A 12,930-nucleotide genomic window follows, 5' to 3' on the forward strand; every position below is an offset into this window, starting at 1 on the left:
CTCTCTGCGTCCATAAAACCCCTGCTATTCTAGAGCAGTCATTGCCAAAATTTTTGTGTTTCAGATATAGTATTGGTATTTGTCAAGAAGGTGCAGTGTTTCCGTTTTTCTAGAGGAAAGTATTCATTTAGCAGATGCACAAGGACAAGTTACTTGGGGAAGCAATTGTATGACCTACAAGCTGGCCATAGGGAGTGTGCCCATACTTGGGTGTGAAAATGCTTAGGAGGCTCAGGGTGGCAGATTTTTTCCTTGTGACAAACTGTACCAAAAAGGAACCATAACATGTTCTGTTCTCTCCTCAGTACCTATCAGATGTCTTGCAAAAGCATACCTTGCCAGTGGTCTGCACATGCTCCTCAGCTGATATTCAGGCAGCTTTCAGCACTATTGTCTCCAGGATACAGAGATAGTAAGTTCTCACCTTGTTTGTGGTCTTTGCTGAGTCTCAGCTCTAAAGGCCTCTCGGCTCCTGTGCCCCAGTGTCCAGGAAGTTTTCCATCCAATAGCTGAGAAATACTTCTCCCTTCCAATACTTCTGCCCAGTCTACTCTCCTGAAGTGAGAGTTGTGTGGCTTCTCAGCACTCGCCAGCCCTGCAGAGTTGTTGCTCTTCTGCCATGTGTGTGAGGATACAGTTCTCCTTTCGGTGACACCACTGATTTTAAAAGAATGTGCTTTGGAGGCTGCCTCATAGGTCAGATCTAATAACCAGTAAAGCATGCAAAGCTAATAGGTAGTTTTTTAAATAGTTCTTGCACCCCAACCCCAAGTAATTCCCAGACTACTTCCTTAATTCCTCAAGGCATTCCCTAGATACCTACTAAGGGCTGTGGGTACCTGAGTGTGTGCTCTGACACAGCGGTTAGTTGCAATAAGTACATCCTAGCCTAGATAGTTGAGTCCAGCCCTTTAGATTCTCAAAATGCATGAAAGAAGGAGCAAGGAGATGAGTTAAGAAAGTACTGGACAATGTTGCATTTTATTGTGTGTTTTAAGCTGCTGATAATTTTGATATTGCCTTGTGTATTGAAGGAGCTCTCTTCTGCTTTGGTTGAAATGAACCGATTTTTTTTTTTACTTGTTCTGAAATAGCTGCTTAGAAGCACAATTATTAATATCTTTCCTCTTTTTCTGTCTAGCTGTAACTGCAATTCACAGCCTCCAAACCCAATTAAAATTGCAGTGGCTGGAGCCCAGAATTACCTCAGTGCTGTATTGAGGCTCTTTGTAGAGCAGCTGTCTCACAAAACCCCAGACTGGCTCGGCTACATGAGATTTTTGATCATCCCTCTAGGTAAATAAGGAACAATATTTCTTCATAGAAAGGTGAACAGGTTGAATGTGGTGTGTTCCCTCAGGAGAAGCCCTCCTGGAAGCTTTGGCTAGGTATATGGCTGTTATTCAGGCAAACGTCATGCTGCCATAGTGCTGTGTAATGCGTGTGTAAGTGCTCTTGCGTGAGTGGATTCCATCTTTATGTTCTTGATGCCGAAGTCTGCTTGTAAACCTTTCATTTGAAGCAAGGGGTTGAGTGCTTTTTCCTCATGCAGAGAGGCTCTTGTCTATCTTTTAATGATGGTACAATGAGTGCATAGAATAACGAACTGGAAAGCCTTTCCCTGGTTGAAATCTTAAATTCATTGGGCACCATGTTTCCCAAAGCGATAACTGTTCTGACCTCTCTGAGGCTGACACAGAAAATGTTTGTGGAGGAGGGGGAGTTGAAAATTTTTGTTAAGGCTCTGAAACTGCTGAGAGTTTAAATTATTCAAATTACGTGTGTCTTTTGACCTTTCCTTTGTGTGCCTTTCTCCTCTGGTTTTTCCCTCAGTTTTCGAGTACCTTATCTCTGCCCTTCCAACAGCTCAACAAGCCTGCCTGGCTGACAAGTAACCCACCTTGGATTGCTTGTATTTGCGCAAGTGGAGTGGGCTGATAATAACGTTAGGGGTCTTGTCGGAGTCAGAAACATGCGGAATGTTGTAGCAGAGAGGCCTGGGAACCCACAGGGCCACTGATGCTTGTGGGCAGGGCTATCTGGGCCATGTTGGTGTTGTAAGGCTGTGATGCCAGAAATCGGTTTAGTCCGAGGCTTGGCTTGCATGAGTAGGCCACTTAGGGGATGTAGGCAACAGAGAACTTGAAAAGCACCTTTTTTTCTGTATTTTCTGGTCTTCTAGGTTTGGAATCGGCCAATGGCAGTTGCTGTAGGAGTCAGAAGCTGCTGCCTGGCACCATGAACAGTGGGGTCAGGCTGCCAGTCCAGTGGTGAGATTTGCAGACGTCAAATGAAAAAGGCAGAAAAAGTGAGCTGGATCCTTCTGCAAGGGAGGCATTTAGTTTCCAAAGTGTTGTTGGCAGGAAGAGGAGAGAGCTCGTTAGGGGGTAAAAACACAAATTATTTCTTCAGAGTTAAATGTGCTTTGAATGACAGTCTGTGTGACTGAGGACTTTGGTCCTCACATGCTGACTGTCCCCTGGCCTCAGAAGAAGAGTCTTCTGTCCTGCAGTCTTTAATCATATTAAAATATTCTCTCTCTGAAAGTGAAACTCAAGATTTAGCTAGTGTGGTTTTGGGTTGGCTTTTTAATCTTAGAGCTTTCTTCAGTAATTTAAAAAAAAAAGAACAAAGCCCTTTGGTAATGGAACTGCTTCAGAACTGTGAATGCTTTTTAAATGTACTTTAAATATAGCTGCTACTCTAACAAGACCTTTTCCACAAAAGTCTGCAGTATTTCCTGACTGGATCAGGTGCTTATTTCTAGCCAGCTTTCTGGCAGTTCATTAAAGTGATTGAGGAGCAACCTCTCTTTTCTGACAATTAAAAAAGCACCAAAGACAGAATAGTGACCATGCCATAAGTGTCTTGAAGGAAAAGACATTCTGCTGTTAGCAGCACCTTCAAAGTAGAAGTGGTGGACTTTTATCTAAGATGATTTTACCTTCTTAGGCCACAGCTCCACGCTGCAATGACAGAAGAGTTAACCTACAACGTTAACAATTTTGTTAACAATAAGAAGGGCTTAGTGTCTGTAAGCATCTGTACTGGGAGATTCGGTCCTGCTTCTGATTCTGTGGCTGAAAGACTCCTTTGATGTCCAAAACCGTGTATAAGCAAATGCAAAGGGGCAAGCAAAACAGAACAAAAAAATGTTGGGGGTAATTTTGGCTTTTTAAGGTTTTTCTAGCATTTCATTTAGCTCCCATGGATAGAACTTCTTCGAAGACCTCATGCTTAGTACTTGTTTCCAACTGCCGCTGCCACATGCGATGTGTTTTCCCAGCATGTGAGAAAGCTGTTGCTTCTCCAGTGCATGGTGTAGAGCTTTTCCACTGTTTAAAACCTCACTGCAAAATAAATGATGGGTCTGAAAGTAACCATAGTCAGGAGGGTCCAGGAAACAATTTAGGCCTCAGTCTTTGATGACACTGAGGGAAACTCAGAGAGATCTTCTGCTTGAACTTTTCCTGGAAGTCTGGAAATTAGCACGGGTTTGGAGGACAGAGAAAGACACTGGGTCTTTTCCACCATGAGCTTTACTGGAGGATGTTATAGTTAAGTCAGTGGGGTCAGGTTACCAGTTATCAGCTGATGAATTGCTTGTTGCAGTCTCTGGAAGTGTGGCTTGATGTGAGAATTCAATATGCAGGAAGGGTAGAAATAAACTGCTTAGGCGGAGCTCTGAGGCCCCTTCATGGCTGGTTGTCCATGTACAGGACTTGTGCTTAACGTGACTGGAAAGTGCAGTCCTGGCACACCTTCTCTCCTGGGCTGGAAGACTGGGGAGGTGGTTGCAAGAGTGAGTTGTCTGGTTTTAGGACACATGTGACCTAAAGTGAAGGTGGCAAATTTTTTACCACCTCCCAGGGCAGAGTTTGTCACTTAAGTGTCTTTCCTCTTCTGCTCACTGTTAAGTAAGTATGAAGTCATATCTCCATCCAGGGTTGCAAGCTGGAGGCTGGATGCACAAATTTCCTGCAAGCAGAGACCTGATGCATCTGCCAACATTCGCTGGGGACTGTAGTCCTTGGACTCTGCCTTCTATATTTAATTACAGCCTAGTTATTGAACTTACAGCTCTTCTCCAATGAGCCTCCCTGGGTTGTTTTTCCTGACTGGTGACAATTGCCTCTTCTCAGTCTTGCAAAACAGCCAGGGTGTGCAAATGGTGTTTGAGGAAGGGTCTGGCTCCTCTTGGCAGAGGTGACCTGGCCGTGGTGCAACCTGTGGGCAGGAAGGGCTGCTGGGAAAGCTGCTTGCAAAACTGAGTGACCGAGGTGGAGAGCCGTAGGGCCTCTGTGTCTTCCAAGTAATTTGTTTCCTCAGCAGTTTCCCAGTCCTGTTTTCTTTGGCCTTTTATAATCTAATTTGGTGAGGGGAAGGGGTGATGCCACTAAAAGATACCAGTGGTGTTGAAGCAGTCTCTCTGCTGACAGGTCTATTTACATGCTCTTGTAGAGATAAGCTGGAGTAAAATACTTTGTTATAATTGAAGAAATTTATTTCTGAGGTATCTACTGTAGCTTTGATTTTGAAATTTAATTCCTTACAGGTAAACACGCCTATGTTTAGTTCTGGAAAGAACAACTGTCATGTTTTCCTTTCTTTCTTAGGCTCTCATCCAGTGGCCAAATACCTGGGGTCTGTAGATTATAGATACAACAACTTCTTCCAAGATCTAGCCTGGAGAGATCTGTTCAACAAACTTGAAGCACAGACCACTGGTAAGACCATGTGTCTGTGTCTGGCTGGTGTGGGGTAAAAAGCTTGAATGAGTAATTTTAGCAAAGGTCAAGTAAATACAAGAGGAAGCAGACAAAAGGTTTTGTTCCTCTTTTCTCCTCACTCCACCACATTCCCTTTTCAGATGCTGACCTTTGTATGTCCTCCACATGGTGGTTTGCAAACAATTGTTGGCTCCCAGAGACACGAGCTGCCTCTGAGTCAGACTGGTTTTACCTAGTGCTCAGCTTTGTTCTTTGATGTGGAGGTCTCACCACAAGGTTTAGTACACAGCTTTCTTTGGCCCTTCAGAAACTGTCCAGTCTAAAAGATTTGGAAAACTGGATACTCTGGGGAGATTAACTTCTTTTAGTTGCGTGTGAGAATGACCTTGGCATTTCTGAAATCTGCTAGCAGGATTTTTCTCATTAAAAATAATTTTATTCTTCACCAGTGTTGTAAAATGTGGGAGCTGCCCTAGGTCGAATCAAAACATTCCTGTTCTGATCTGTATCTGTTCTAGGCCAGGATAAAGCCTTACTCTGTGTTAAAGTACTATTTTGCTTAAAATATGAATGTTTACCATTTTTCCTGTGTGTTCCTTCAAGAATGGAAAGAAACAGCAGAAAGGAGGATTTATATCTGACGTTTAAGTCTATGTGAAGGATTGAGACTTGACTGAGGAGCGATGCTCTCGTGGCAGCATATCCCATACAGAAATGTCACTAGCTTTGGGGTTCTTGGAGCACTGCGAGGGTGGAAAGGTTGCAGTGTGGTTCTCCTGTTGGAATTGCAGGGAGCTGCAGGGTCCCAGGATGCTCCTGGAAGTCCTGTAGCTGTGAGAGGAGGGGAGACAGACCTCTGCACAGATATTTCAGAGCCTTTTCCAGCAGATGGGAACTTGGCTGGATAAGGCCCTGGGCAGCCTGTCCTGAAGGAGAGGTTAGCCCTGCTTGGAACAGGAGGCTGGACCAGAGATCTACTAGTGTGCCACCCAGCCTGTGGTTTTCCTTGATTTTTAAGCTTGTGGAAGAACAAATGTCTGGAACTGATTTCTTTTAATTCTTGCTGAGGTTGAAAATGCAGACAAATGATAATAGAGACTTGGTTTTTGTGTCTGCATTCAGAATACTTCATTAACTGTAGAAGTCCAGCTTGAGAGCCATATCTGTTCTTCAGTAGGTTGTATGCTGCAGCCCTTAGTTATTTGCCTGTGTGCTATGAGGGAAATGCAGCCTCATTTGTGTGTAATCTAGGCCTTGTAAATTCTCCATTTCTGTCTGTGGAGCGAGAACTGCACAAAATCCCCATGATGGCATAAAAAGATCTGGCAAAGAATGATAATTCACTATTCAAATAATTGCTGTAAGAGACCATAAGTTAAAATACCCATTAACGTATGGAAGTGCCTGGTGAAGGTAACTTGTGTTCCCTTGATCTCATGTTTGAGGCTCTTTGAAATGTGGAAGAAATATGGAAGACGTTTAGGGAAAGTCTTCCTTTCAGCTTGAATCAAACACTCTTACAGGCTCGAAGCATACTTGCTGCTACGCTTTGTGCTCTTCTACCCTTGCTCGCCTCTGTCTTTTCAACAAAGTCAGCAAGGCTGTGAGTTCATTAGGAAATCAGGTAACTCAAATGCTGGTGTTAGCAAAGCAGGTCGCCAAGGCCCTGGGAGAGATGGGCTAGGCACTTTCTTCAGCAGATACCCACAGTCAAGGTACAAAGAAGTCTAAAGCAGGGTACATGTCTGGGCAGGCACATATTTTCAAAGAAAAGCATTTTAACAAATACAAAGTAACCATAATAATTCAATCAATAATGCCATGTACAGACATCTGTGTATCTAGTGTGCCTTCCTAATGTTTTTACCTTGGTGCTCTTGTAGGATGTTTGCTTTCCTCAGAGAGCTTTACAGTGCTCTGGGGTAAGCTGCAGTGCTTCCTTTGGAAGATGCAGTTCAAATGCAGCTGGCTGGGTACCATTGGCTGCTTGGGTGAGCAGATGGAGGACAGCGCTGGTGATGGTTTGAGAAGTCATTTAATTTATTTTCTCTTTGTTCCATAGCAGTTCCAGAAACACCTGATGTTGTCTCCCGGATAACGCAGTATATTGCAGGGGCAAACTGTGCACACCAGTTGCCCATTGCTGAAGCGATGCTGACGTACAAGCAGAAAAGGTAAGTCACTAACGTAATCCTGACTTTCCAGAAGTGAGTGTCATCAGGTTGAAGGCAAAGTGCTTTTCTCATCTTGTGTGCCAGCATTCTTAAAATCACTCCAAACTGCAAACATTTTGGGAGCTATACTGTAGCCTGCACCCAGTGATGTGTCCCACTTAAGTAACAGTGAACCTACAACAGAGTGGTTACTTTAAGTGCAGTGATTTCTTTGAATATCTGAGAGGTTTGGGGAGGGTGGGAACTGGGTAGGATGCGGGGTGGACAGGTTATATCTGCTTAGGTTCCTGAGATCTCTTATCACAGAGATCTCTCCCTTACCATGGAGACCTTAGGTGTGTAAGTCTGGACTGCAGCATTCCTCCACAGAGTACCTTCCATGAGACCTGGCGTTTTCACACCAGTGTTGAGAGAACTGAACTCCCCTTCTTTTTTTTTGGAGTGTAAATAGCAGAGCTTCTCACGGGGGAGGCAAAATCCTTGTTGATTGCTGGTTGCAGGCTACCAGAACTCCTACTGGGGAGTGCAGACATTCACCAGGTTTTATTTCAACTTTTCTTAAGGGATAAGCAACCTGTAGAAGGGAGGACTGGGGTCTAAAAGCCAGATTCAGAAGTATGTAGAGCCTCATGTGGCCATGGTTCAGGAAGAGTAACTGTCACTGAAGGGTAGAGATGCATTGCTTCTGAGGCACAGAGGAGAAAAACAGACTCCGACTCACATCCCAGTAATTTCTGAGAGCGGAATAAACACTCAGCTCATGTGATTTTTCTTGATTAAGGACTAGGAGTCTCCTGTGAGGCATGAATTATATTAATTGTTAATTACTACCCTTCCCATATTATATCGGATCTTTCATTTTTGGTCCATTAATATCCCTCGTTGGTGTCTCCTTTGCATAAGGACTGGGAGGAATTAAAGGTGTCAGTAGAATTACTTTTTTCCCCTCCTTTTGGAAATGTTTGTTGTATATTGCTTTTCCATTCCTGTGTCCACTCTTCATTACTCTGCAGAAATTCAGTAGAATTTAATCCATTCTTCATGCTCTCCTAGGGAAAACACTTCCAGACTGACTAGTCCATTAAAAAGAGCTCACTGTCTTCAAGTATTTGTGAACGTCTGTAATTTTACCCTGATAAAGGTGAAGTTTGGAGAGCCACAGGGTACTCGAAACTCTCAGCCTCAATCTTTGATTTTGTTTTTGGTGTAAAGACCTACCTTAGCTACCAATATGGAATTCAGACCCTAGTGCAGTGTGAACCCCTTCTCGTGGCTGCCTTGTTCTTTCCCTGCACCCCTCAGTTGCTGGATTCTGCACTGGTCTTTTCCGTTCTGTTACAGGTCCATTTTTGTCATTAACAGACATGTAACGATTTTGAGTTTCTGATGTGCCCAGAAAGGTCAATTTGGTACTTTGTTGAAAAACATCTTAAATGTGCTTCAGCAACGCACGCCCTTAGTCCTCCCTGGAGCGTGCATCACCATTTTACCAAGCTGGTCCCATCCATTTGGATTCTGGACTCTTTGGATTTGGTGGTGCCATGCCTGAGGCTGTTGAGAAGTTTAGATCAGGCTCAAACCCTGCAGAAGGTTACTTGGGAGAGAGATCGCTGAGACTTTTAGTCAGACTTGTGGCATAGCCTGCAATCTCTTAGTATCTCTGTTATGTCTGCTTGGAAGTAACTTCTACTTTCAGCCAAGTACCCCATGAGCAAACAGGAGAGTGAGTGGGAGGAACAAAAACTCTCCCGTGCAGTGATGGGCAGTTGTCTCCCCATGTGGCTTGCTTTAGAAGTGCAGCTCTCTGCCATTGGCAGCAACTTAGGGAGGATATTGTGAAAAACATCACCAAAATTGTGTTTTCATTAGCACTATCTAAATGAATGCTTCGCTTTGTTGTAAGTATAATAACATTTTTATCTTTTTCTTTGGTTGCTTTCTGAAAAGGAAAAAGAGCTTTCATTTTGATTTTGCCATAAGGTATCGGTTCCTTTTAGGTTCCCTCTCCTGTCTCCTACATCTTTTCCCCCATGAACTGGTCTTTTGTGCCTTGTTTAACAGTTCCTGCAGGTCTGGGATGCACAGTTTGGGCTTTAGGTTAAATTCTGCTCACTGCTTTGAAATTATGGCATCTGCTGGCAGAACACGTTTGAAATTACTGTCCTGCCTTTGGACCACACATACAGGTTCCCAGGGTGTAGACTGAATGGAAGTGAAAGAGTTATTGAGAGAGAGTAGCTTTGAGCAGTAAAACACTGAGAAGGTAGGATTTTTTTCCTTCCCTACTTCCTCAATAATCCTGGCTGTTTGGTCACAGCCATCAGAGGATTTAGTGTAGCTCCAAAAGGATCAGGACAGAGCAAAGGCTTTTTACTGCCCATCTGTTGGAACTGGAGTGCTGTGGGCAGCGCTGGGTGACTCGGGGTGGCGTTCAGCCATGCAGTGCCCAAGTGCAGACCAGCGAGTCTTCGCCCTGCAATAAGAAAAATGGAGGACTAATCTCTTACTGACAGGCTATACCAAACGTATGGGACTTCTCTGGGCCTAAGAAAGAGGAGACAGATGTATGCTAGCAGGGGAGTTGTGCTCTCAGAGGGCCTCCAAGACCACCTTGCTCTGCAGGGTCCCCTGCTTCAAACCGTGTGATTGTTGGACATTGTTTATTTTGTCCTCGGTTCACAAAGTTACTACAACTCCCTGTCCCTTAAGGCCAGAGGTGAATGGCTTCTCCAAGGCCAGCTTTCAAAGCAGTGGTCTGTGTAGAAACAGCATCCCTACCTACTAATTCATTGCAAGGCAAATCTCCCAGTATCCTAGCACTTGCTCTGTTAAACAAGCCCTAGTGGTCCAAGGAAAGCCAAACCAGTCTTTAGGATGTAGCTGCGTGTGATGAGCTGCTTTATAACTTTATTGCCAGCTATCCCTATTTTGACTTACCTCCGCTCTCCTTCCCATCCCCTTGTTCTGTTTGTCATGGCAAAAGGTTGGCGCATGTACTGCCTGTGATGGACTGCAATGGTGCGAAAGCTTTGTCCCATTCTTTTGGAGCATCTGCTCACCTTACTTGAAGTCAAGGGGGCTGGCAGTGAGGAAAGGGTTCAGGAAGGAAATGAATTGCCATTTCAGCTCCTCTGCATTACACTGGGTGACTGACTTTGTCTGTGAGCACTGGAAGAATGAGTGGTTACTGAATTGTCAAGAAACACTGCAGTCCAGGCAGCATCTGGGGAGCTGAGACCATGGTGGTGGACGTGGGCCTCTCACGAGGAAGGGTATATTATCAACGTTGATATCTCTCTGCATTACTTTCTTGAATGAAACCCTGTGGATTTGGGATCTGACACTCGGCAGATGCTCATTCCAGTGTAGCTGGATTGCTGATCAGTTCTGTGAACCTGGGCTGGTGTCACCCACTGTAATTCAGTGTCCAGCACAGCTCACACCGTGTGGCTTCTGGATAACCCTTGCATGAATCTGGGGAGCAGCTTGGCTGTTGGAAATAAAAGTATTGCTTGCTTGTCACGGCAAGGGATGGGTCATTTCCTACCTAGTTACACATCTCCCAAAAACTCTTCGCTCTCATGTGTTGTAGAGCAATTTTGCTGCCAGGAACCACAAGTGCCTTCAGCTGGAGTGTGAACCAGCATGGCTTCCTGGGCGATAGGAAGCAGGAGTAACACTGTGTTCTCCCTGCTGCGTCTTTGACTGCAGGGCAGTGGCTAGGCAGAGTCCAGGACATTTCTCTGAATGCTCTTTCTAAAACACAACCTGCAGCAGTTGCTGAACATGAGCACAGCTGATGAAGATGGACCCAGTCCCTCCTCTGGTTCAGTAGGACCTCTGTCACCTGGCTTGTGGCTGTATGAACCTCCTTGTGCAGCCAGTGGAAACATGACAGGCGTTTACTGCTGCCCCTTGCCTGGCAGAGCAGCGCAGCAGAGGAGAGTCGAGGCTCAAAAAATGTGCCGGGTGTCCTGTTAAGTATGTCCAGCCGCCTGTGGGAACGTGAGGGGTGCTGGATGGGAATTTCATGGGAAAGCAGAGGTGATGCAAATCTGATGTGTCATGAGGACCTGGAGTTGCTTTGTCCCTCTGTTTGCTTTGACCACTGGAGACTTGGTGGAACAGAGAGAGCCCACCAAGAGACAACACACACTTGGCAGAGTTATGGCTGTCCAGTGGGAAGGACAGAGGCTTCCTACCAAGATGAGCCTTGGAGAGTTGTTGGTGCCTGGACTGAAATCACTTAGAGACCCGCTAGTCCTTCAGCAGTTTAAGTTTCCCCTTTCCTGTTGGCCCCCTGCAGGACTTGCCTGGAATAAAGGTAGCACCTGAGAACCTCCTGCTAAGAAATCACAGGTGTTTGGCTACATTTCAATCTCTTTTGGGTTGCTTAAATTGCAAATGAATTCTTATGAAAATACTAATAACTGGTATAACTGCTCTAAGTGATTATTCAGTCTCTGTTACTGTAATATCTGAGTGCTTTGCAGCTTCGTTTGTACTTTGCCCCAGAAGTGAGAGAGATTATTCTTTCCCTTTGTCAGGTGGGTGACTGCTGGTGATGTGGTGGCTTCTCCTTTCTGAGGGTCCCGAAACACATAAGTCTGACTGTATGTCTTTGTTCAATCTGAATTAATTTTCTAGGGTAGGGAGGGAGCCTCCAAGTCCAATTCTGGACAGTTAACTTTTGAAGGACTGATTGCAGGTGGATGCAAGCAAAATAGTAGTTGGGAAACTTCCCATTCCAGCTAAAGATTGTCTTTCTAGCCTCTCTGCATAGGTCTGGTTTTGGGGGTTGGTTGTTGTTTGGTTGTTGTTTTGTTGTTCCCCCCCTACCCCCGCCAAATTTCAGAGATGAAGTATCAGTAGTACTGTTAAAAATCACAAACCAGGATCAGGTCTGGCTTTAAATTATAGCTGAGTTACCAGGGCCTTCAGAACCTCTGTGGACAGAACCAGTACCTTGGACATCACCATGGGGGTAAAACCTCTGCAGCCTGGGAATCTGTGCAGTGTAGGTAATAACAAGGAGCTGCCTTTTCAGGGACAGGGGATATTTTAGTTGCAGGGCTGTGGTAGGAGGAATAGAAGAGACCTTTGTGAAGGTGAGAGGATTCTGGTTTAATATTTTGGGATCCCGAAGAACAAGAATCAGGAAAGAGCATGAAAGAGTAAGTGGAGAACAAGCACGATCACCTCATCTCTCCTTCCATCCATATGAAGAGCAGCTCTTCTGATAAGCTGCACTTTCAGAGGCACATATGCAAGATCAGAGTTCCCAAGAGGACGTGTGACAGGACTAGCCTAGCCGAGCTGAAATCCAGCTGGATTGCTTCAGGAACAGTCTGTGCCTCATTGTGAGCTGTGATAAATGGTGACTGAAGCAAATGATTTATTTCAGAATTGTTCCTGAGCTCTCCTCAGTGGGAGTGTGATCTCCCAGGGTGGACAAGAATGAGCTTTCTGCTGGAATGGGCACAGTTTGTTTTCTGAGAGCTCAGAGCAAAGCCATCCAGTAGCTGAGATGACTGTGGTGACTATTGTGCTTCCCTCGCTTGGTCAGCAGGACTCACTTCTGCCTGCTTGTCAGCCCATGGAACTGAAGAAACGAGAAGAAAGCTGAGCCTCTGTTCTGTGCTTCTCCCAACAGCTCAGTGGGTTTCTCCTTTCTCTTTGCAAAACTGGAGCTGGAAATGTCATGTTTGTTGGAGATTTATTTGCTGGGGCGTCTGCAGCTGTGGTTGGAAGGATGTGACCTTTCTGGCTTCCAACACAGACTCAGGGACTGGGTTATTTTTTCATGTGCTTTGGGGGAGGAATGAAGGTGCTGTGCTGGGGGCTGTGAGGCAGGAAGGGAGCAAAGCCCCCGGCTTTGCCTTAGAGCTGAGTAAGCAGAGCTGAGCCAAAGTGAGAGGCTGTTTGCAAAAGCCCATTCTGCACTGGACCAAGACAAAGCTCTGGCTGAGTCGTGTTTGCTGCAGCTCTGCCACTCCTTCCATAAAGCTTAGAGGGAAAGGTCCAGC

The 12,930-nt window shown here is 45.2% G+C and overlaps 1 protein-coding gene across 1 annotated transcript in view; it reads left to right on the forward strand.

Moving 5' to 3' along the window:
- Nucleotides 1-12,930, forward strand: part of PACS2 (phosphofurin acidic cluster sorting protein 2) — a gene marked incomplete at its 5' end in the record, with an annotated part of 49,363 nt that overhangs the window by 22,757 nt on the left and 13,676 nt on the right. The window contains 5 exons of the mRNA XM_010188929.1: nucleotides 306-412; nucleotides 1,142-1,296; nucleotides 4,617-4,727; nucleotides 6,796-6,904; nucleotides 8,852-8,884. Coding sequence (XP_010187231.1) covers nucleotides 306-412; nucleotides 1,142-1,296; nucleotides 4,617-4,727; nucleotides 6,796-6,904; nucleotides 8,852-8,884 — 515 coding nt within the window. The remainder of the gene's footprint in view (nucleotides 1-305; nucleotides 413-1,141; nucleotides 1,297-4,616; nucleotides 4,728-6,795; nucleotides 6,905-8,851; nucleotides 8,885-12,930) is intronic.

This window comes from Mesitornis unicolor, unplaced genomic scaffold (genome assembly GCF_000695765.1).
Source record: "Mesitornis unicolor isolate BGI_N332 unplaced genomic scaffold, ASM69576v1 scaffold35267, whole genome shotgun sequence".
NCBI lineage: Eukaryota > Metazoa > Chordata > Aves > Mesitornithiformes > Mesitornithidae > Mesitornis > Mesitornis unicolor.